General features: G+C 44.5%; 1 protein-coding gene across 1 annotated transcript in view; it reads left to right on the top strand.

Annotated features, from left to right (window-relative positions):
* LIPI (lipase I) overlaps positions 1-23,314 on the top strand; it is a 56,370-nt gene that overhangs the window by 20,647 nt on the left and 12,409 nt on the right. The window contains exons 2-7 of the mRNA XM_066599124.1: positions 3,988-4,364; positions 11,756-11,864; positions 13,273-13,374; positions 17,746-17,835; positions 19,241-19,408; positions 22,637-22,732. Coding sequence (XP_066455221.1) covers positions 3,988-4,364; positions 11,756-11,864; positions 13,273-13,374; positions 17,746-17,835; positions 19,241-19,408; positions 22,637-22,732 — 942 coding nt within the window. The remainder of the gene's footprint in view (positions 1-3,987; positions 4,365-11,755; positions 11,865-13,272; positions 13,375-17,745; positions 17,836-19,240; positions 19,409-22,636; positions 22,733-23,314) is intronic.

The following is a 23,314-nucleotide window of genomic DNA, read 5'->3' on the forward strand; positions in this document are numbered from 1 at the left end:
TCACTTTTATATATATATAGATGATTATGTCCCTGTTTTTGCGGAGTTGGAGACATTCTGTCCACTTTATCTCTTACATTTACTGTAGCATTACTTTAAGAAGTAGTTACTTGTGTTTGAGAACACGGGACGAGTATGGTAGAACACAGCAGCGGTGGGGGATTGGCTTTGCATTGAATATTTGTTGACATTACTTTTTCTCTTTGCACTTTCCCCCTGCAGACAGGGTGTGATCACCAACTGTTTGTACTGGAATGTACGGTGATACCGGAATTACGTTATCAGTACTGACCGCAGCACCTCAGTGATGGGGCCGAGAATAGCTGCAGAACAAGTTTAGTCACGGAGTTTACGGAGTGATTGATACATTTCAATAGAAGGAATTATTTTTTCATTCCTCTGTATATTTTGTATTATATTTTTTTCGACCCTGCATAAGATCATGTAGCATACCGATAAATGATACCACCATAACTGGCGCACTGTGGACTTATTTTCGACCTGCCACCGGGTATCGGGATCCATCTTCACCCTACACTGCGCGTTCGAGTGATGCAGACTGAGCGTTGCGGCTCTTACTGCAGCCCCCAGAGCCTTTGGTGGGCACTTACCTGTCTGTTTTGCCCATTAGGTCTCTCCTGCAGTAGAGTGCTCCTTGAATATGCCGGCTGGTCCTTGCTACCATCCTGCAGAGGGCAGTCTGTTCCAGCCCACCTGTCCATACCCTACGAGCCCACTGCATGGATCAGAGAGGACATTTTGTTATATTACTGCTTAACCTAGTGAGTAAGGGCTCTGCCCTAAGGAATTTTCAGGGAAACTTTCACCAGGATCTGCTAACTCCCATAATTTTTCCTTTTCTACTTAAGAGTCAATTGTCTATGTTGGGGGACTTGTGCCCCAATTTTTCTGGACTTCGAACCTTGCTCTGGTCCATCTGCCCCCCCCCCCCATTTCCTCCCTTTTCAAACCCCCCCCCCTTTTAAAATACAGTCTGAGGCCTCCCTGACACAGGTGTTTTTGTACAGCGTTTAGTGCTGCGTTTTCAGCGCTGCGCTAGACGCTGTACAACGCTCCCATTCATTTCAATAAAGGCTGGCTTTAAACAACCAGATTCCTATTGCGGCTGCTCTCAGGACTGCATGAGCTCAGGATAAAAAGGATGTCACAGCTGTATGTAGCATTTCAGCCCTGACCCTATTAGCTAGTACCCTATACCGATGCTACATCCCCCCACAATGCACCAGAACACACCATGCTTTCTTGAACCAGCAAGGCACAGATTCCAGAGCCTGGGAGCTAACAGTAAGCAAGCAAATTGTGAATGCAGTACTGAATGGGGCAGCAATATAAATGTTGGGTTTTAGAAAACTGTAGATCATTTCTTTCAGTTTTTGCAAAACATTAAAATAAAAATGTGGAAGCGTCTGCAACATGATGATTCTCCCGGAGCGAGAGACTTGGAATCCCATCGCGTGTTGTCCACGGGTTTTATAGTGTTGTGTGGTTTTTATTTTAATGGATTTATACATTTTACGTTATTTCCATCTTCGTTGTGTGTCTGTGTGCTTTTTTTGTTTCTTTGTTTAACTAGTTACTTAGCATCAATTACGTATATCTCTAATTAAGGAAATCCCGCACGGAATCCGCCCTTGCCCTGCTTACCTGATTTCCCCGACAGCGCCCCCCCCCCCCCCCCGAATCCATCTACTTCCGGGTTCGCTGTACTGCACATCGTCCTCATGGCTCACCGTCGGACATGCGCAGTGCAGTTATTTTTTTTTGTAAATCTCCTGCTTTCCCGCAGGTCCGCGGCACATCCTCAGTGTCAGCTGTGGGTATGACACAGATCGGACGGCTTCCATTGACTTCAATGGAAGCCGTGCCTGCGGGATCCGCAGAAAAATGGAACATGCTGCGATTTGTCTACCAATCAAATACGCATGCTTTTAATCCATTTGCGGATGCCCATGCTTCTCTATGGGCAACTTGATTTGCGGATCTTCCGCCATAAGGGCCAATGTCCCACAAATCAAATTTGACGGTGGACATTGGCCCTTATACAGAATGACTGCCAGCTGCCCCACGGGCTACCACCTGACTGTCGCTCCTGTGCTTTACAAGGATGGTCAGTACTATAAAAGTATTGCAAGCTTAGGCCATGCTTTCGTCTACCCAGCTCCACGATTTCCTTTCCCTATGGTACTATAGTGAAATGTCGGAGGAAAACCAATGCCAGAAATAATCCCATGATTGCCTATGGGACAGTTCATGGTATTCGGCACATCAGTTTTGATGCTGGATGCCTTCTTGTATTGAAAAAACAAAACATCACACGCCGCATTTATGTCTCCGGTAATGGACGCCAGAGCCTAAAGCATAACAAAATGGCATCAGTTGTGGCATAAAACCGTTGGCTGGACACAACCAATGCATGTGAACTAGAGATGAGCGAGCACCAAAATGCTCGGGTGCTCGTTACTCGAGTCGAACTTTCAGTAATGCTCGAGAGTTCGTTTCGAGTAACGAACCCCATTGAAGTCAATGGGTGACTCGAGCATTTTTGTATATCGCCGATGCTCGCTAAGGTTTTCATTTGTGAAAATCTGCAAAACACAAGAAAGTGATGGAAACGACACAGAAACGAATAGGGCAGGCGAGGAGCTACATTTTGGGCTGCATCTCAAGTTCCCAGGTCCCACTATTAAGCCACAATAGCGGCAAGAGTGAGACCCCCCCCCCCCCCACTGTCAGCGTAAAGATCGTTCTCCTCTGCCACAGCTGTTACAGCTGTGGCAGAGAAGAACGATGTTAGCCCATTGAATTCAATGGAGCCGGCAATACAGCCGGCTCCATAGAAAGCAATGGGCTGCCGGCGATCGCGGGATGAATTGTTGGGAAGGGGTTAAATATATAAGCCCTTCCCTACAATTCATCCAGAAATGTGTAAAAATTAAAAATATATATATATACTTACCTGGTCCCGGCAGACGGAGTTCAGCGCGGCAGGCTGCAGTTCTCCTGAACTGCTCTGAACAGCTGTGAGTAGTATTCAGCAGCCGGGGATTTAAAATCCTCGCCTGCTGAATGAGATGCCTCTGATTGGTCACAGCCTGACCAATCAGAGGCATCCCTCACTCACACCCATTCATGAATTCATGAATGGGTGAGTGAGGGCTGCCTCTGATTGGCTCAGCGCAGGGACAGCTGAGAGCTGCCCCTGAGCCAATCAGAGGCAGCCCTCCCTCACCCGTTCATGAATTCATGAATGGGTGTGAGTGAGGGATGCCTCTGATTGGTCAGGCTGTGACCAATCAGAGGCATCTCATTCAGCAGGCGGGGATTTTAAATCCCCGGCTGCTGAATACTACTCACAGCTGTTCAGAGCAGTTCAGGAGAACTGCAGCCTGCCACGCTGAACTCCGTCTGCCGGGACCAGGTAAGTATATATATATTTTTTATTTTTACACATTTCTGGATGAATTGCAGGGAAGGGCTTATATATTTAACCCCTTCCCGACAATTCATCCCGCGATCGCCGGCAGCCCATTGCTTTCGATGGAGTCGGCTGTATTGCTGGCTCCATTGAATTCAATGGGCTAACATCGTTCTGCCGGGACCAGGTAAGTATATATATATATTTTTTATTTTTACACATTTCTGGATGAATTGTAGGGAAGGGCTTATATATTTAACCCCTTCCCGACAATTCATCCCGCGATCGCCGGCAGCCCATTGCTTTCGATGGAGTCGGCTGTATTGCCGGCTCCATTGAATTCAATGGTCAGTGCTCGTTTAATCGAGACGAGTACCGCGTGGTGCTCGTCTCGAGTAACGAGCATCTCGAGCACCCTAATACTCGAACGAGCATCAAGCTCGGACGAGTATGCTCGCTCATCTCTAATGTGAACCCAACCCTAACAACCCAACTTAAAGCCGCTCTGTCATTACCGCGCTCTTAATTCCTCTCCATCTTGACTTTTCCAGATACTGAAGAAACATGCCATGAATTCACAGACCTGGATTTTCCGGACGCCGTTGTTGGGACCGATCTTAAAGTGCAGTTGTTGATCTACACCAGAGACAATGCTCAATGTGCGAGGGATCTCCACAGGGAGAACAGCACGGCTTTCAAGTATTTGAATGTTTCTAGGAAGACCATTTTCATTACCCACGGGTACAGGCCGACCGGGTCTCCGCCTGTGTGGCTGGATAAAATTGTACAAAAGCTGCTCGCCATCGATGATTTCAATATAATCTTGGTTGACTGGAACCGAGGAGCCACAACGCTGATGTATCACAACGCAGCCTGGAAATGCAGGGATGTGGCAGGAATACTGAAAGGCTTCATAGATAAGATCCTGGTAAGAGAGTGATGTGCATCACAGAGATGAGCTCAACTTCTACCAGGGCAGGCTGATGTATGGTGGCATGTTTTTTGGTACCCAGTGCATGTTCAAGCATCTAGGAAGGCTTTCTAGGGTCTTGTGGTTTTCCTGTTCTGAAGACCTGATGCTAACATTTGCTATAGTGGTAAACTGTAGTTACTGCTCACTGGTTGGCTGAGGGGCATATACACTATTCTACCAATAATTGACCACCTGAGCAAGAATCAAAAGTAGTATTTGTTTCCATATGTTAATAGTTAGTGGAGCCTCATTTGGCCCTAATGACAGCAGATACTCTCCGGGGCATACTTTCTACTAACTTCTGATACATTTAAGCTGGCATTTCCCTCCATTCATCCTGCAAACGTCTGGTGACTTCTTTCAAAGAAGATTCATCGGTCCATCTACAGTGGTACAATAAGCGTCATCAATGGACAGTTGAGCAATGAAAGAACATTCTATGGAGTGATGAATCCCACTACTCCATGTTCAAATCAGACAGATGTACCTGGGTATGGAGGATCCTGGGGAACACCTTTTGCCAGAGTGTGTTGTGAAAGGTTCCATGATGGTCTGGGGATGCTTTACATGGCATGGTCTTAGTCTGATGACTGTAGTGACCAGAACCATTAACAAGGAAGTGGACCTTGACATTGTAGACACTAATGTGCTGCCAACAATGTGGCAATACTCTGGGAATGGTCGGCCATACTTCCAACAAGACAATGCACCTTGTCACACATCCAGCACTGTTTAACTTTAGTTTGAGGCTATGGATGTTCCATGATTGGACCGGCTGCACATAGTCCCAACCTGAACCTACTGAACATCTTTGGGATGAACTGGAACGTTGGGTCAGGAAATATGAACAGCGTCCATATTTTTTGAGAGAACTCACCAGCCAATTGCAGGATGAATGGAGGGAAATACCAGCTGAAGTGTATCATGTTAGTAGAGAGTATGCCACAGAGTATCTCATGCCATTAGGGCAAAGGAGCCCCGCTAAATATTAACATATGGAAATAAATACTACTTGTAATTTTTATTCAGGTGTCCAATTACTTTTGGTAAGACAGCACATAGGCTGTTTGGTTACTATCAAGGCTCAACAGGTCAGAGGTCCTTTCAGTGGTCATATGGTTCTTGACGCTCACCAAGTTTGGTTTTCGGGTGTTGCAAAACAGTTACTTTTGAGCTTACTGTCAATGAGGTCAACATTTCTGCCACCTTCTCCAGACCAAGGAGCTCTATATTCCTAACCCCCCTAGACTGTAAACCAATCATGACATAAGTTGTAGAGTTTTTATCATATTGTGCTCTGATACAATAGTCTTCTGTGGGCAATATAGTTTTGGTTTCCCACCAGACTTGTGTCGTCTTGTTTTTGACTGACAAGATCCTGACTTCGTATGGCTTTGGTTTTCCCATATTATGTAAAGCACCATGAGTAGTGGATGGTTCACAACAGGGTTTCCTTCTCCTACTATACAATGAGTTTTGGTCTGTCTGCCCGCACCAAGTTGGCATTCTGCTGTGAAATCTTGCATCACCAACTATTTTTAGCCCCGGGAAACTTTTCACTCCGCTCACGCAATGGAAGTATTACAACTCTGCTTTGTATGAAACCATAAGAGAGCCTCCATGGGGGCGTTCAAGCTTAGGATTTCATAAAGTATCATATGGAAGCTTTTCCAAACTTGTACAAATCTGACAGCAAAAATAATTGGACAAGCTTTATCGGACTCTATGTATGGAGGTATATTTCACTGTAAGGGCGGACACCCACTGGTGTTTTTTTCTCCACTGCGCTGCGAGAGTAAATGAAAAATCTCGCAGCGCAGTGTGAGGAAAAAAAACGGCATCACGCCGGGATATCGTCAGTCTTTTCAATGGGGCAAGCGGCAGCAGCACTAGCCCCATTGAAAAGATATGGAGAATGCCGCGGACTTCTGCCACAGCTGTGACAGCTGTGGCAGAAGTGCAGAATGAAATCCCATTGCTTTCAATGGGATCGGCAGCAGTGCTTTCTTGCAAGCCCCGCAGTATGATTATCGGGGAATGGCTTGAAATATAAGCCCTTCCCTGAAAATCATCAATAAGTCTTAAAAAAAATTTTAAAAAATGTACTCACCGCTCAGACGCGTCCTCCGGCTGGCTCCCCGGCACTGCTGTCCAGCACTTTCAGCAGGCAGGGATTTAAAAATACCCGCCTCCTAAAAGGGCTGTGCTGATTGGCTGAGGGCTCAGCCAATAGCAGCTAGTGCTTAGCTATTCATTCATTAATAGCTAAGATAGTGCTATTGCTGATCCCATTGAAAGCAATGGGATATCATTCTGCACTTCTGCCACAGCTGTAACAGCTGTGGCAGAAGTCCGTGGTATTCTCCCTATGTTTTCAATGGGACTAGCGCTGCTGCCGCTGGCCCCATTGCAAACACTGGCGATATGCCGGTTCCATTTCGGCATCTTTCTTGCGCTGCGAGGCGAGAGTTTTACTGTGCTCTTGCAGCGCAAGAAAGAAAATATCGCCAGTGGTTGTCCACCCTAAAGGTTGCTTTGAGGGGTTTTAGCTCCATACACATGGCGTCCGGACTGCGTTTACAGCATAACATTCCATAGAACTTAAAGGGGTTTTCCGGGCATTTACTATTGATGCTTAAATTGACATGCTGTGGATTTACAGTCTGCATCGCAGGTTAATTTCCGCACTTCTTTAGCATTGACGTTTTCTGCATCGTGTAGATGACATTGAAAATCCCACCACATTGTTGCTACTGTAATTGTTGTGGATTTTCCATGCAGAAAATCTGTTTCCAATCCGCCCCGTGTGAACATGGCCTCAGGATATGTGCCCACAGGGCAGGAATGGTGCGGAGCTTCTGCAGTAGAAAACCCACACCGACTCATATGGATTTCACCCCCTCATTTAAAGAGGTGGAATCTTCACTGAATATTTGCAGCATACATAATCATGCTGTGGATTTAAAAATCCGCATTTGCATATCCATCGGGCTGCAGATTTTGTGCAGATTGCACCTCTTCAAATGAGGGGATGAAATCCACAAGACGTGGAAAATCTGTAGTATTTCTACTCTGTGAAATATATCCTTAGGACTAGAGATGGGCGAGTATACTCGCTAAGGCACATTACTCGAGTGAGTAGTGCCTTAGCCGAGTATCTCCCCACTCGTCTCTAAAGATTTGGGGACCGGCGCGGGTGACAGGTGAGTTGCGGCGGGAGGAGGGGGGGGTAGAGAGAGGGAGAGAGAGATCTCCTCTCCATTCCTCCCCGCTCTCCCCTGCCGTTCCCCGCCGTCCCTCGAATCTTTAGAGACGAGCGGGGAGATACTCGGCTAAGGCACTACTCGCTCGAGTAATGTGCTTTAGCGAGTATACTCGCTCATCTCTACTAAGAACGTGTTCATACAAAAGAAATTGATGTAGATTTGATGTGTGCCCATGCCAAATCTGTGTCAAATACATGTTCCATTCATTTCACCAGGAATAGGCGCTATAGTTTGGGTGGTGCTCATTGGTGGCTTTGGTAAATCGGTGGTATCCACAGTTCATGCAGCGTAGCCGCATCAGATTTTTACAATGCATATTCTGCCATTTGAACATGCCCTTGGAAACAAGCGATACTGCCTAGTATCCATCGTTGCAGAATAGCATGGTAATGTACCATGTTGTGCTGGTCATACAATGCCCCAGGCCCATGAAGTTATAACTAATTACATAAGAGGATCTTAGGGTCGCACATCATTTATGTGGTCTGTATCTATGCCAGAGAAGGTTTATCTCTAGAGTTGAAAGGGCTTTTGTGGGACTAAGATATTGATGACCTATTCTTAGACATCAAATTCCGATCAGTGGGCTCCGCTCCAAGGAAGCCCAACCGATCACTTGCTTGAGAAGGTTGTGGCACTTGAGTAAGAACCACGGCCTCTTCTCAGGCCAGGGATGTCACGTTCTTTGGTCATGTGGCTTCAGAACATTCAAGTGAATAGGATTGAGTTGTTCTACTAGGCACCACCACTATAAGATGTACGGCTTTGTACCTGGTATGTAGTAAAAACCGCTTGCCCTAGTACTGGAAGCTTCTTCAAGCAGCTGATCGATGGCAGAACCCTACCGATCAGATATTGATGACCTATCCTGAGGATAAGTTAGCAATCATGTAGTCCCAGAAAACCTTTTTAAGAGCTCAGATGACCAGTGTTAGAGCCAAGATTCTAGATCTCATCCCTGTTAGATGTTAGGTAGTCAGTTGAATCTTTACTTGTACTTTTACATCAAATGGTAAAAAAAAAATTAAGTTACCGGTACTTAAAATCAGCATTCGATAAGTAAAGTAAATTGTTAGTTACTTAAAGGGATGTTCCCATTTCGGTTCTTCATAGCCCATACAGGATTTCATTTCATGTAGCTTTAAAGGGGTTGTATTAGAAATGCCACTCATGTGTAAGGGTGTTCCCTTCAACATTATTTTTCTTCATCACTGGCACAATACATTGTGAGTGTTCCTTTACCGGAATCAGAGGGATCTTACAGTGCATGAGATCTCCAATTCTGAGATTCCACCAGATAGCCATGCACGGACAGCTGTATTGGGGGTTTTGCCTCTCGTCAATGGACAGTAGGTTTCTGGTTAGATAAGACGCCTATGATGTGGGTCGGGAGGAGTACAGTTTTTCCTTGTGGAAAACACCTAGAAGTGTAAGGAGACTTGGAAGGCATGTAAGATCGGATTTTGACTTGTAGGACAGCTACCTTCTAATAGGTGGCGCTCCCTGGGTATTGTCTTCCATTTGTATAGATGAATTATGAAAGGCCAATGGTACGCTCTACTTTGTCACTGCCCCTTTATCTTCTGACCGTTGGGGGTCGTGGGAGTCCAACCCCATCAATCACTCATCGATGACCTATTAAATTGTTGAGTGAAAGTGAAATTGTTTGTTTTCCTCCGATATTCATCAGCTTATCGTCATTCTCTCGCTTTCCTTTACTGTCCCTCCCTTTCCCACAACTCACATGATGTTGCAGACATGACAAATAATGTTACAATGTAAAATAAAATATTACGAGTCTCATTCCTGTGACTAATTATGGAAGAATTTACTATGAGTCACGAGCAGGTTCTCTTAGTTAGAAGACGCGTGGGTAATACCAGATCTGTGTATTCCAATGAGTCAACCCGTACGGTGGAAGGTCACCGATGAACTAGCAGAGCGGTGTCACTGCGTCTAACGCGGCAGCATTACGTCATGTCAGAGATATATTGTGACGGCTCAGTTCACATCTGCTACAGGTCTCTGCGGAAACCAGCGGTCCCACTATGAATCAGTTCCATCATAGAGTTGTGGTTTCATTATAGATAAGTGTATGTTTGCAAAGAAGGGTGAAGAGATAGACCCCCCCCCCCCCGTGATGACGTCATGTGTGTGGGGGCAACTGTCCTTTTATTGCTGATTACAGCGGTTTTCCAATTTTAAACTATTAATAGCTTACCTTCAGGATAGGTCATCAACAGTAGATCAGCGGGGTCCGCTGTCTGGGACCTTGACAATCAGCTGCTCACCAGGCCGTTGCTCTTGTGCACTGAGCTGATTCCTGCAGGAAGTAGACAGCTCTGTTCTCACTGCAGTGGCCTAGCATGGTATTGCAGGCAGAGATACCGTTAAAATGAATGTGAACTTGGCTTGCAATACCAAGCCTGACCACTGTAGTGAGAACAGAGCTGTCTGCTTCCTACAGGAATCAGCTCAGTGCATGAAGGCACTGACCTAGAGGCTAGATAGTCAGTTGGTGTCCCAGACAGAAACTTTTGGCACCTTCCAGCTCAACCCCTCCTCAGGCGATCAGGGCTCAGGCAACACCGAGCGGCTGACCAATAGTAGGGGATTTTCCAGTTGCTAAAGCCAGGCAGAGATACTGGAGATACAGACAAATGATTAAATACAATATAACAAAAATGCAAATGGTGCCAGTCTCCCTGAGAAGTTAATATTATCTAGTAGTGCCAATACTGGGTCACTACATGTACATCACGTTATGTCTAGATTGGCGTTAAGTTCACCTATTGGAATGTGTTTAAAATGTGGGGGAAACTGGAGTACTTGGAGAAAACCCATGCAAATACGGGGAGAACATACAAACTCCATGCAGATGTTGTCCTTGTTGGGATTTGGGTCCAGGACTCCAGCACTGCAAGGCAACAGTGCTAACCACTGAGCCACCGCGCTGCCCTCACATCGAAGAGAGAAACCCCTTCTCTGAAGTACAATTGTGAGGACTGCTCTAGTGAAAAGAGAGGGATGTTCTGGATACTGGGAAGCAGACAGAGTCGGCAGTGACCTACCTGGGGGTTTGTAGCCACTTATTTGTGGGAGAAAAACCTGTGTTGGTAATGACAGGTAGGTGTAAAGAAGATGTTCGCAGCCGAGACCACAGGGTGCTTCAAAACAAGAACTGGAAAGTCTCTCTTTAATAACTCCTCTCCCCCAGCAGAGGCCTCTTATAGCAGTTGCAACCAAACTGAGAGTCAGCCTATCATCAGTAGTTTAGATGCTGGGCAGTAAGCAATGCTTTGTATCTTGCGAAGAATGCTGTGAGAACTCGCCAAACTCTGACCTAGGTCATTGCAGGGGTCGCCTCCTATATTGTCCCGGTCAGACTCCAAATGCCTTTCCGTAGCATGCACCTCTGTTTTTATACTCCTTTCAGTGCTGGAAGTACTGCATCCCACCGTCGCATACAGCATTGGAGAAATAGTCCCTATAAACAGCATACATTACCTATAAGATGATTATCATGCCATCTGAATATTATTGCTGAGTCCCCATTAGTAACAGGATACCCCCTTTACACTGGTGTTGGTGAGAAAACCACAAGACTCTGGTCTGCCTTACTGTGTTGATCCACATGTGGACCGTAATGCTGTTGAACTGTAAATGAGGTCAGAATTTGGTGCAAGCAGCATAAATCGATGACCCCTTCCTGTCAGGCTGGTGGAGGTGGAGTAATGGTGTGGGGAATGGTTTCTTGGCGTACCCTGGGCCTCTGATACTTGTGGATGGGCATTACAACACATTTCTGCATTTCTTCAGGCCAAAGAAGGTCCAATGTGCTACTAGATGGGGGTCTCTAATAAAGTTACCATTCAGATGTATACAGAAGTGTATATTTACTACTTGGACATGATGTCAATGACATCCAGTGGTTTCCTATATCAATTCTGCTGCCCCAGCGAGCCTGAGATTGGTGCAGGGAAGGAGAATTGGGATGAGGTGTGTGTGTATATTTTGTACCCCCTTGCCAATGTACAGAACCCCACTAACACTTATCTTGTACCGTATGTATTTTTGCAGAGCAATGGAGGATCTCTGGACGCCATCTACATGATAGGGGTCAGCCTTGGGGCACATATTTCTGGTCTCGTCGGCAAAATGTACAATGGCTCGATTGGCCGGATAACAGGTAATTCTTTCTTTCTCTGTTTTGTCCGTTCTCCTTTTACCTTGCAGATATGTCTATACGGGGTGATTCAAAAAGAATGGCGCAAAAGTAAAGATGATGTATTCATACATGAACTTACATAAAACAGCCAGAATGAAATGAAAAGATAGAAGAACTCTTCATGTTTTTAATGCACCTTACAGATGTTCCATGCCGGCGCTGCTGGAGACTTGGCAAACAAGACCAGGACAGAGTGATTTGGCGGCCTAGGCAGGTTAGGCAATTTACAGCAAAACCAAGAATCAATTAATGACCACCTTACTTTCTAATGAAAGAGACTTAAGGACTTTTTATATGTAACAGATACAGGCATGGCGAATATTTATTCTAGTGATTCACTTTACTTTTCTTCTCCGTTCGGCTCAGTCCACCCTGGCAATTTCTCCCGAAGACTGCAGAGTTTGCTGCTGAAGCATCTTTGGCCCGGGGTATAACTATAGTGGGTGCAGAGGTAGCACCTAGACCATGGAGCCTGATGGGGCCCAAAGGCTCCTTTGTCATAAAAGATGCCAATAAAATAAATAACACATGGTAAGTTGGGGGTCCTTTTTTGCAGATCTGATCCCATAATTAAAGCAAACTCAATAACCATCCTCATAATTAAAATAGACCCCCCAGAGCTGACCCCTCAAGGTCCTCCCCTTGCTACATCTTGACGTGTGCCAGCACTTGGAGCAGAGGAGGAACAGCTAGGAGTGGGAAGCGGTGAACAGTACAAACCATGCATGCCCACCTCTTGGCTGTGGTGAGGTGGCAGCCTAGGTGGTCATCTACCCTTGTCTTTCCCTTGTTGCAGCCCTGACAGCAGATGTGAAATTGGTATCCATTTCTGCCCAGACACTTCCCAGCACATTCTTAGTTATCAATTCCAGTGCAGTGGAGATGCATTGTTTTAGGATGTCTGGTATCCCCAACGATGTCCACATGGAACATCTGTAAGGTGCACTAAAAACCTGAAGAGTTCTTCTATCTTTACAAGTCATTCCGGCTGTTGGATGTCAGTTCATGTATGAAGAGATCAACTTTACTTTTGCCCCTTGAATAACCCTGTATAAGTGTAATGTAGGCGCTAATGAGACCTCTGATGTCCTCCATTGACTTAGCGCTAGGATCCTAATAGCCAAGAATGTTTTCTTCCCTCTTGCACTGGGCTCAATTCGAGGTTTGAATAGTAAATTCTCAAATCTGCTCCAAACGTTCCTTGGACATACTTGGTCCATCAGGCCTTCACCCCCGGTCATCCGCTGTTGCATCCATCTTTATTATCTACTGCTAATGTTATCTTTGTTCTGTGGTAGCTCATTTATACAGATGAAGTCCGCAGTATTATCTTAGTGGATCTTCTCATTCTTCTCCTTTTGGGTTGTAGGACTGGATCCTGCGGGACCTCTATTCAATGGGAAACCACCTGAAGACAGATTGTATCATAGCGATGCAAAGTTCGTAGATGTCGTCCACTCTGACATCGATGGTAATTGTATACGTAAAACCAATGGAACTGTATATTCTAACCATTGTATGTTACACAGTATATCGATACCAAAAACAACTGCTGAAGGGCGCAGTCTTCCAAAGAATCGAGCGTCAGGGCACAGATTTGCATGAGGATGGAGGATCCATATAGATACCGCCAGGCTGAAAAGTAGGCTTGCTTGTCTGCATACACAGAGATCCTTCATAGCCAGTGTTTAACATCAACCTCCAAGATACAGCTGAACCTATTGCTCCACCACAGCAGTATCGTACCCCATCACTACTGAAGAAGAGGCCTTGAGCTTCAAAACAAATCTAATATTGGCTTTATGCAGGGGCATAACTATAGAGGGTGCAGGGGATGTGGTTGCACCCGGGCCCAGGAGCCTTAGGGGGCCCATAAGGCCTCTCTTCTCCATATAGGGAGCCCAGTACTATGAATAAAGCATTATAGTTGGGGGCCTGTTACAGGTTTTGCATTGGGGCCCAGAAGCTTCAAGTTATGCCTCTATGCAGAATGGTTTAGGTATGGGTACGGGTACAGATACAGATAGAGGGGGGGCCCCAGCTCACCTTTTGCATCAGGGCCCCTGAGCCTTTAGTTACGCCCCTGGCTTTATCACAATAAAAGAGAAGTTGGAGACATCTCTTCGATAGTTGATGCAGAAGTGTAATCACCTGACCAGCGACTCAGTGTTCATTAGAGTCTGCTGGGGTGCACTGACAGCGACAAGTACTCCGAGGGGGGCGATGTATGAAATAAAATGAGCTGCGTATATGATTATACCCCATCAAATTCTGCACTTACGGGTTTTATGCGGAAATCCTGCAGAATTTCCACCCCTTTCTGGTCCTGCTGCAAGTTGGACCTCCATCCCCGTCCCACATTTCTGGCAGACCGAAACAGGTTTTGCTCTGGAATTGCCCTGTATTTCAAACCAATCAAAAACAGCAAGGGGCGAATACTTGTACAAGGCACTATCACTTGAAGCTCCTTGACCCCAATGCAAAATCTAAACCAGAACATGCCATTTATTAATCAGCTGTACTCTTATAGTACGTTTTAGAGGGACCTTTAGCCACTGACCCTTGTGCAACTGCAACCATTATACTCCTGATAACATCATCGCTGCCTTTCACTGTTGTCTGCACACCACAGCACAATGCGGAGAAATTATGCTAATTATTAGAGATGAGCGAGCGTACTCGGAAAAGCACTACTCGCTCGAGTAATTTGCTTTATCCGAGTATCGCTGTGCTCGTCCCTGAAGATTCGGGTGCCGCTGCGGCTGACAGGTGAGTCGCAGCGGGGAGCAGGGGAGAGCGGGCGGGAGAGAGGGAGAGAAAGATCTCCCCTCTGTTCCTCCCCGCTCTCCCCTGCAGCTCCCCGCTCCGTGCCGGCACCCGAATCTTCAGGGACGAGCACAGCGATACTCGGATAAAGCAAATTACTCGAGCGAGTAGTGCTTTTCCGAGTACGCTCGCTCATCTCTACTAATTATATATATCTCGGCAAATTTTTTTTTTTTGCCCATGAGTGTATTATCAGAGCAAGGTGCCAGGGTTTTGGGCAGTAGCATCTGATTTAAATACAAATATTCACAGTGGATATAAAAGATGAATCATTTCCACCTTTTCATGTGACCCAATATCTGTACAATTCCATTAAAAAGCAAACTGAAATCCTGTAAAATGGGAAAAAAAAACAAAATATTGCGGTTGCATAAACATGAAAACCTAAGACTAACACTTTGTTGATGTAGCCTTTGAATTTATGACTGCATTCAGCCTTTTGGGGTCGGTGTCTTATAGCATGGCACAGCATGATTTGGCAATTTTTGCCCTCTCTTCCTTGCAAAAGCGCTCAAGATCTGTGAGATTACCCCCACCTACCCTGCAGCTAAGACATATGAAGAATACAGGAGATGGTTGTCACATGCACTACACAACCAATACTTGCCAGAAACTCTTGCAGCTCCTTTAACCCTTTGCAATCCCATTTTGGATTCAGGGGTTCCTAGGGGGCTTTCTCTTTCTGCCGTTATACAACAGCACCATCTGCTGGCTAGAGCCAGTACTGCGGTATGTGACATGCTGGAGAGGTCCAGCATGTCACAACATGAGCTGGACCTCTCCAGCATGTCACATACAGAGCGGCCAGTAATATACAGTAAGAATACCCTGCCGACATCGGAGCTATACAGCCTTCAATCAGAATGTCTTCAGATGTCAGACAGTGGATTGGAAAGGGTTAATGTTGCTGTAGGCCTCTTGGAAGCCTCCCAGACCAATTTTCTTCTGGTCTTTTCATCAATTTTTGAGCAACATCTAAATCTTGGTAATGTCACTGTTGTGCCAGATTTAATCCACTTTTTGATGACCGTCTATGTTCTATGATATATGTGATGCCTTGGAGATGTCTTGGCCCCCTTCTCCTGACTGACACCTTCCAACAATCAGATCCTTTGATGTTCTGTAAGATCTTTATGGACCAACTAAGAAAATGTTTGGAAAATCCTTCTAGAAGAGCCAAACTTTATATATGGGGGAATCGGGATCACTGCAAATAATGGCAGCGGAATGCTGACTGCTAGCTGTCAGGAGGTTAAATGTGATTGGCTAATTCTGAACCCCAGCCCATCCCAAAATATAAGAGGGTGTGAACACTTATGTAACAACATTATTTTAGTTTTGTTACTTTGATTCTTACACCCTAAAAGCTTCCAGTTTGTTTTTCAATAGAATTGTACAGATATTGGGCCACATGGAGGGGTGAAGAACAATGACCAAAATATGGGGTGTGTAGACTCTTTATATACACTACGTATATATATATATATATATATATATATATATATATATATATATATATATATATATATATATATATATATATAATATTGAACATAAAGACACCAGTCAAGACTGTGTACACTGACCCTCTACAGTTCCATGTTTTTCTGCCCACTTCTTAAGCTTCACTCAGTAATTGGAAAATTAGTTACGGCTTTGCAAACCATATATCATTTTAGTATTTTCTGTGCTGTCGCGCCATTAGCTGGAAGAAAAGATATACAACCCATAATTTCCTGAAGAAAATGCGTAGATAAGACGGAGATGGTCTCTTAAGAAATCCAAGAGAATGGAAGTCAATGAAACGTCTATAATTAGATTTATTGACTCCGCTCATATATAATGGTTTATGTTATTCGGTAATTTACTTACACTCGCCTCAGTTCTCCAGCTGTATATTTTCCTGAACTCTGTATACACTCCAATAGGCAGAAGAATAAAAGATACTTGTGCGAATGTTTCCATGAACACGATAATCGCCAACGTGCGGTTCTCCAGCTATTGCAAAACTACAACTCGCAGCAAGTCCTGACAGCTCCTTCTGGAAGCCTGATAGCACTGCCCTAATACAGAACTCAAGGTGGCCACAAACTACTTACATGCTTCTGGTCTTAAAGGGGTTTTCCTACAAATATAAGTTGTTGCATACTGCTAGAATACTTACACTGAAAGACCACTTTATTAGAGACCGAGATCTAGTAAAGCATTGGACTCCTTTGGCCTTCAGAACTGCAGCAATTCGTTAAGGTGTAGATTCCACTTAAGTGATGAAATCGTTCTGTAGGAATTTTGGCCCCTGTGGACAGGAAGCTTCTTGTCGTTGTCGCAAATTAGATAGAGGTGCTGACATGTTCTGATCAGCTGACAGGAAGGGGTCATCGATTCATGCTGCTTGTGAAAAATTCTGACCTCCCATCAGTACAGTGCAACAGAATACATCTAACCAAGTGCTGGAACTGATCATCTGCTGTTATAGCCCACCCATACTAAGGAACAATGCGCTGTACTCTCATACATGTAGTTGGTGCCCCAGCATTGCATTGGGCTGCTCTTCACTGTGCAGCGTCTGTTCATCATGACGATTCCTGACATCCTCCTCTGACCCCTTTTTGTGACAAGTTGTTTGCACCCATAAGATCCCCTTTCGCTGGATGTTCGATCACACTATTCTCAGTATACTCTCCACACCATTATATCCCCGCCCGGCTAGTCTAGCACCGATGACCGGCCTTGTTGGAAGCCACTCCGATCGCTGGATTTTCCCATCTAATGTGGATTCACACTGAAACTGATCCACGGAAAACTTGTCATGTGATTTTATGCTGCACTCCGCGGTCATGGGAAGAATATCCAAACAAGCGTCTATAATAAGTGCCCATCGGTGTACATGTTTTGGTTATTCCAAGGCACTTGTGAGTCCTTACTGATGATACTAAGGCACTCCAGTCTATTATTACACAAGAAATCACAATCTGTGCCATAATTTATCTTTAATCCTGGTTTATCTCATCTACAGCTCTAGGCTATCGGGAGAATTTAGGGCATATTGACTTCTACCCAAATGGAGGAACGGACCAGCCGGGTTGTCCTAAAACCATATTGTCAGGTAAATCCATTTACTGCCCATCCGCTTCCAGGAACTTGATAGATCTTTGTAGCAAAGCAAGAATAGTCCTATTCTCATTAACAAGAGGCCCTCTTCTCATTATGTTTTTCTGCTCAGCGCTGGTTCCGTCTCGGGTTTCCATAGCCTATGCGGAAAACTGCCTGGGATGGAACTGGGGCAGAACCACAGAGCTCAGTATGTGAAACAGAGACCTCTTACATTCAAATTTCTAGCTGGGGGGCATTAGCAGCACTGATCACCTGGTTTCTTTCAGAAATGTCCACTAGTTCAGCTCCTCCTTCCCTCTCTTCTTTCAGAAGCTGTGTAGCATGCCTATTGAATACTACACAGCTATCTCTTCACCCTCTCTCTGAGTAGCTGCTGTTCCTGTTCCCCCTCACTGCTGATAACAGCAGAAAATTACAGCCCTCTGTAATAGTAGTTTTCTCTGCTTTCTGTCCTCCTATTCTCCTCCACCATTCCCGGCAGTGGCATACAGCGCTCTGTAATAGCTCATTTGAAAGGTATTATATGCACGTTCACTACAGGGCAGCAGGCTAGGGTCAGTTTACTCTGACTGGCAGAATTTACTAAAGGCCCATTTAGACCCAATGATTCTCGCTCAAAATTCACTCATGGCTGGCTTTTGAGCGTTAACCGTTGCATCTAAATGCACGGACATTGTGCAGTTTTCACGCATGAGTCGTTTCCTGCCCAATTCTAGTTTTCTTGAATTGAGCAATGAACTCTTATCAGCGGTGCAGGCTGTTATCACAGTCGGCAGCGCTGATAAGATTCTTTCAGCTAGTGTCCCTCTGGTAGTTAACAGCGGGATGCGAGCTGTAATCACAGAGAACAATGCAGCTGTTTGGTTATGCAGAACAGCTGTATTGTTCGCCGAGCGATAGCGGCAGTGTCCCACTCCGCCTGCATCGCTCTTTAGTAGCTACTACAGACTATGCAAAGATGATGGCTCAAAACTGTCACTCAAACTATCGTTTCAGCGACTTTTGAGCGAGCATCTGTCAGTGTAAATAGGGTCTAAGATTTCAGTCCTCCAGTCTGCAGTCCTTTAGAAAACAATGCAGACATAGGAATCAAACAGTCAGAAGTTTTTGATGAAAACCAATTACAAAAACTCTTCAATTCGGTGATGTGCTTGCCACTATCTGCAATGGCTGTATTTGCATGGGCAATTTTTTTCCTTGCAGCAATGATGCCAGATGGAAAAATTGCAGTATGCTCTATTTTTGCATGACAATGGAGCTTGCAGATGTGCAGTCTCCTGGAGTGTCCGTGGGCTGTGCCATGCAGGTCGCGCCCCAACATTCTTGGGCACGACTTGCTCTTGCCTTTGTGGATGCACCCTTACATTCTGTTTCTGACTAATGTTCTGCTCATGTAGGTACGGAATATTTCAAGTGTGACCACCAGCGGTCGGTGTTCCTGTACATATCGTCCTTGGATCAGCCTTGCAGCGTTCTGACGTTCCCCTGTACAAGCTACAAAGATTATAGGATTGGAAAATGTGTGGACTGCCAGGAGTTCGGACCGCTCGGCTGCCCCGTATTAGGTACAACGAATCCTTCACAATACGTAGGACTCAGACTTCTTTAGAGGTTATCCTCTAGCCACAAGATAGGGGCTAATGTTTTGATCATTGGGGGTCCGACAGCTTAGACCTCCACCAATCCCAAGAATGGATAGTTCTGAAGGTTCTGGTGTGTGCGGAGCAGCAACCAAGCATATTCAGCACCCCTCTATTCACTTCAGTGGGATTGCCCTGCCAGAGAGAGCGTTGAAGTGCTTGGTTAGCTACGGCAATCCCATTGAAATGAATGGAGCGGCGATGCTCAACCGCCTCTCCATTCATGTGCAGACCTTCAAGACATCTGATTGGTGGGGATCCAAGCAGTCAAATCACAACTGAAAAACGTATTCCCTACGCTATGGATAGGAGATAACTTTAAGGCACAACCCCTTTAAGAGTGATTGAATTCTCATACCGCCCTCTTTCACATACATGGATTATCTGATATGGTATTTTGCAAGCAGTTTGTCAGTGGGAGTCCAGTGGGTGGTGCTACTCAGTGATTGACAGCCATTTCTGCCTGACACTCACTGATAGGACCACCCACTGGACTTCTAAGCTCCGAATAAGCAGTAATTAAAATGAATGAACTTGCAGTTAGTGTCTGAGCTCTGCATAGTGATGGCTGCAGGAAACTTATTCTCTTTAGGGGAATATTTATTGACCCCGACGTTTCCAATGCACTTCAGGTTGAGATGCACAACTCTTAAAGGGCTGCTCTGGGGATTTTCCTTTTTCTCATTTATTGCAGCCATCCCTAGTATATATAAGTCAGCTAGTATTAACTTGTTTAGTTATTTCTTTATATCCGAAATTCCGGCAGTCCTTTTCTTCAGTCGGGTCATGTGATCTCATTCTGACTACTTACTTGGCTTTATGCTCACTCAAGAAGTCACTTTTCCAATCAGCATAATTCCTGTATAATATTACATGGAGTGTACCACATAAGCCCTTTAGGGGGGTGCAGACACTCTTATCACAGTTACTGCTGAATTAGAGGCTGCTGTCACACAGTTATAATGAAGATGGTAGTTCAGCCTTCTGCCTGTATAATTATAGTCTGTAGCTTATTTAATTGAATAGACTAGAATAGTGATAATCACTGCATCCTCCCTGCAGGCAGAGATGGTACAGGCTCTACCTGGTTATGTGATGTTGTGCTGATGTATCATGGAACTGATGGCTCAGAGTAGTCAAAGAGAAAGCATAATGCCTGCATAAAATGATGTGCAATAAGCGAATAAATTCGTTCATTGTTCAATCATTAGGCATGTTTTCAGTGAACAATTACCATGCAAATTTGCACGATACAGAGTTTGTTTTTTTTACAATAATCCTTCCATGTAAAAGGGCCTATGGCAGGGCTTATTATCTACATGTTAAAAATACAAGATACTGCAAAAGTGAAGTATTGCAATATATTGTAGAAGCAATCAATCACAATTTAAAGTCCCCTAAGTCAGTGTTCCCCAGCTCCAGTCCTCAGGACCCCCCACTGGTCATGTTTTCAGGATCTCCTCAGTATTGCACAGGTGATGTAATAATTGTTGACGCCTCAGACATTGCCACAGGTGTTCTTACTATAGGATATCCTGAAAACATGACCTGTTGGGGTGCCTTGAGGACTGAAGGTGAGAAACACTGATCTAAGTGAACTAAAAAAAATGGTAAATTAAGTCAAATAAAATAAAAAAAATGAGAAAAAAAGTTGATTAAAAGTTCAAATTCTCCTCCCTTTTTCCATTTTCACACGAAACAATCTTAAAAAAAAAATAACATAATTGCTATTGCTGTGTCCAAAAAAAATCTTGAACTAGAAGTAGTGAACTCTGTTAAAAAAAAAGCACAATGCCAAAGTTTTTTTTTTTGTGTGCCCCGTGTCTCAATAAAAACTGAATACAAAAGTGATCACAAGGTTCTGTGTACTCAAAAAGGGTAGCAATAAACACTACGGCCCACCCCACAAAAAATAAGCCCTTATACAGCGCCAAAAAGTTATGATGCACAGATTATGGCTACAAAAAAAGCATTTTTTTTGATAAAAGGGTTTTTAACTTTTTCTAAAAGTAGTGTGTGTGTGTATATATATATATATATATATATATATAGTATTGTCATAATGGTACTGATCCATAGAATAAATTTAACGTGTCATTTTTACTGTACCATGAACTCTGCAAAAACAAAATCTTTCGAAAATGATGCAATTGTGTGGTTTTTTTTCCAATTCACACAATTTTTTTTTTTTTTACATTTTCCAATATGTTATATGGTACCATTTAAAAATATAACTTGTACAATTATGTTAATAAAAAAGGTATGGTTCTTAAAAGGCTAGGGTGAACAGAAGTAAAATAAATACCTTACAAATGGCTGGTAGGTAAAGGGTTAAATAAAGTGACATGTCTTTGCATTACATGGACAGCCCTTCGAGTTCAAGACAAATTGTGTAATACTTAATTTTTTCCTGTGGTGGCGCTGCAGGAAAACTTAAATGGGTATTCATATTTCCATGTCTTCAAAATCACAAAACGATTCCCTCCCCTAGAAGATGTTTATTTGTAAATTGCTCCGTTCTCCAGATATTGCAGATATTGATTCCTCTGTCCTCTGCTTGTTTACTGCTAGCTGCCAGCGAAACAGACCACCTCCTCTTTGGAAAGAAGCAGCAGAGGAGGTTGGCGCTTGTGCACTTCAGTCATCTATATCTGGTGGCTGGGAGCTCCGGAGCGCATGCACACTAGCCCTCAGCTAGCCGTTGTGCTCTGCTATTTCTTTCCATAGAGGAGGTGGTCTGGCGACGAGCAATAAACAACCAGAGGAATCAATATCTGCAATATCTGGAGAACGGAGCATTTTGCAAATACCCATCTTATGGGTGACTGCATTATTTTCCAATTTTGAACACATTGAAATAGGATTCACAAGATGGGAGGACCCCTTTAACACTTGCTACCGGGTTCCCTTGTAGAATACCGGTGATCGCTGGGGTTCCAGGCAGCTCATAAACCTGTAATAATCTTATTTTCGGGAGGCCTTCCTAACAATAAGGCATTGTAAAGGCGGCCGGCCCTTCATTATGTAGTTTATGTTTGCTTTATTGACCACAACTGAATCTCCAATACGCTATAAGTGTTGACCCTCCAATGTGCCGGATGCAGATTGCCATCCTCTGTGCTGCTAACGGCTTTGTTCGTGTGTTTGTTACAGGTTTTTATTCTGATAAGTGGAAAGATTATCTGGTGGCGAGGAATCCTCCGGTGACCAAAGCTTATTTTGACACGGCATCGAAGGAGCCATTTTGCAGTAAGTTGAAAGTGAATTTGCATAAAATAGAAGCTGTCAGACGGAGATAATAGTGGCTTGGGGAAGTTGACGACATTTGCCTGGAACACTAATTGCTTCAGACTGAACAACGTGAGCCGTGAATGATAATGATGAGGAGAAGGGCTGCTCGGGGTCTGGGTTTTGTCTTCCGCTTTGGCCTCATTCTCTGTTGGAGCAGAGTTGCGGCCGGTTTGGGCTCTTCAGACATGGATTTCTTTCCGCAGTGGGACCTATTTAGTGTTGTGTGGTCGGAGCCCAGAGCCGCTTTTGTTCTCTTAGCTACACGCTGATCTTTCATCTTTTTCTGTGCTGCCGGGGCGTACAAAACAGAATTATCCCCGCCACCCCGGGGACCGACTAAACCCGAATCTCTCTAAGAACAAAGAGAACAAGTGAACAACTTGACCTTGATTTTGGGAAAATGTGGTAAACATAAAATATAATTACAGAAAGTGAGGAAATAGTCTTCCAGACGTAAACCCCTAAGATACTACCGTAATACAGGGGCATTAATCATTCAGTGGATGGAGACTAAGTCACTGCAAAGCAAGCATTGTGTTT

This window comes from Eleutherodactylus coqui, chromosome 4 (assembly GCF_035609145.1).
Source record: "Eleutherodactylus coqui strain aEleCoq1 chromosome 4, aEleCoq1.hap1, whole genome shotgun sequence".
In the NCBI taxonomy this organism is placed as follows: domain Eukaryota; kingdom Metazoa; phylum Chordata; class Amphibia; order Anura; family Eleutherodactylidae; genus Eleutherodactylus; species Eleutherodactylus coqui.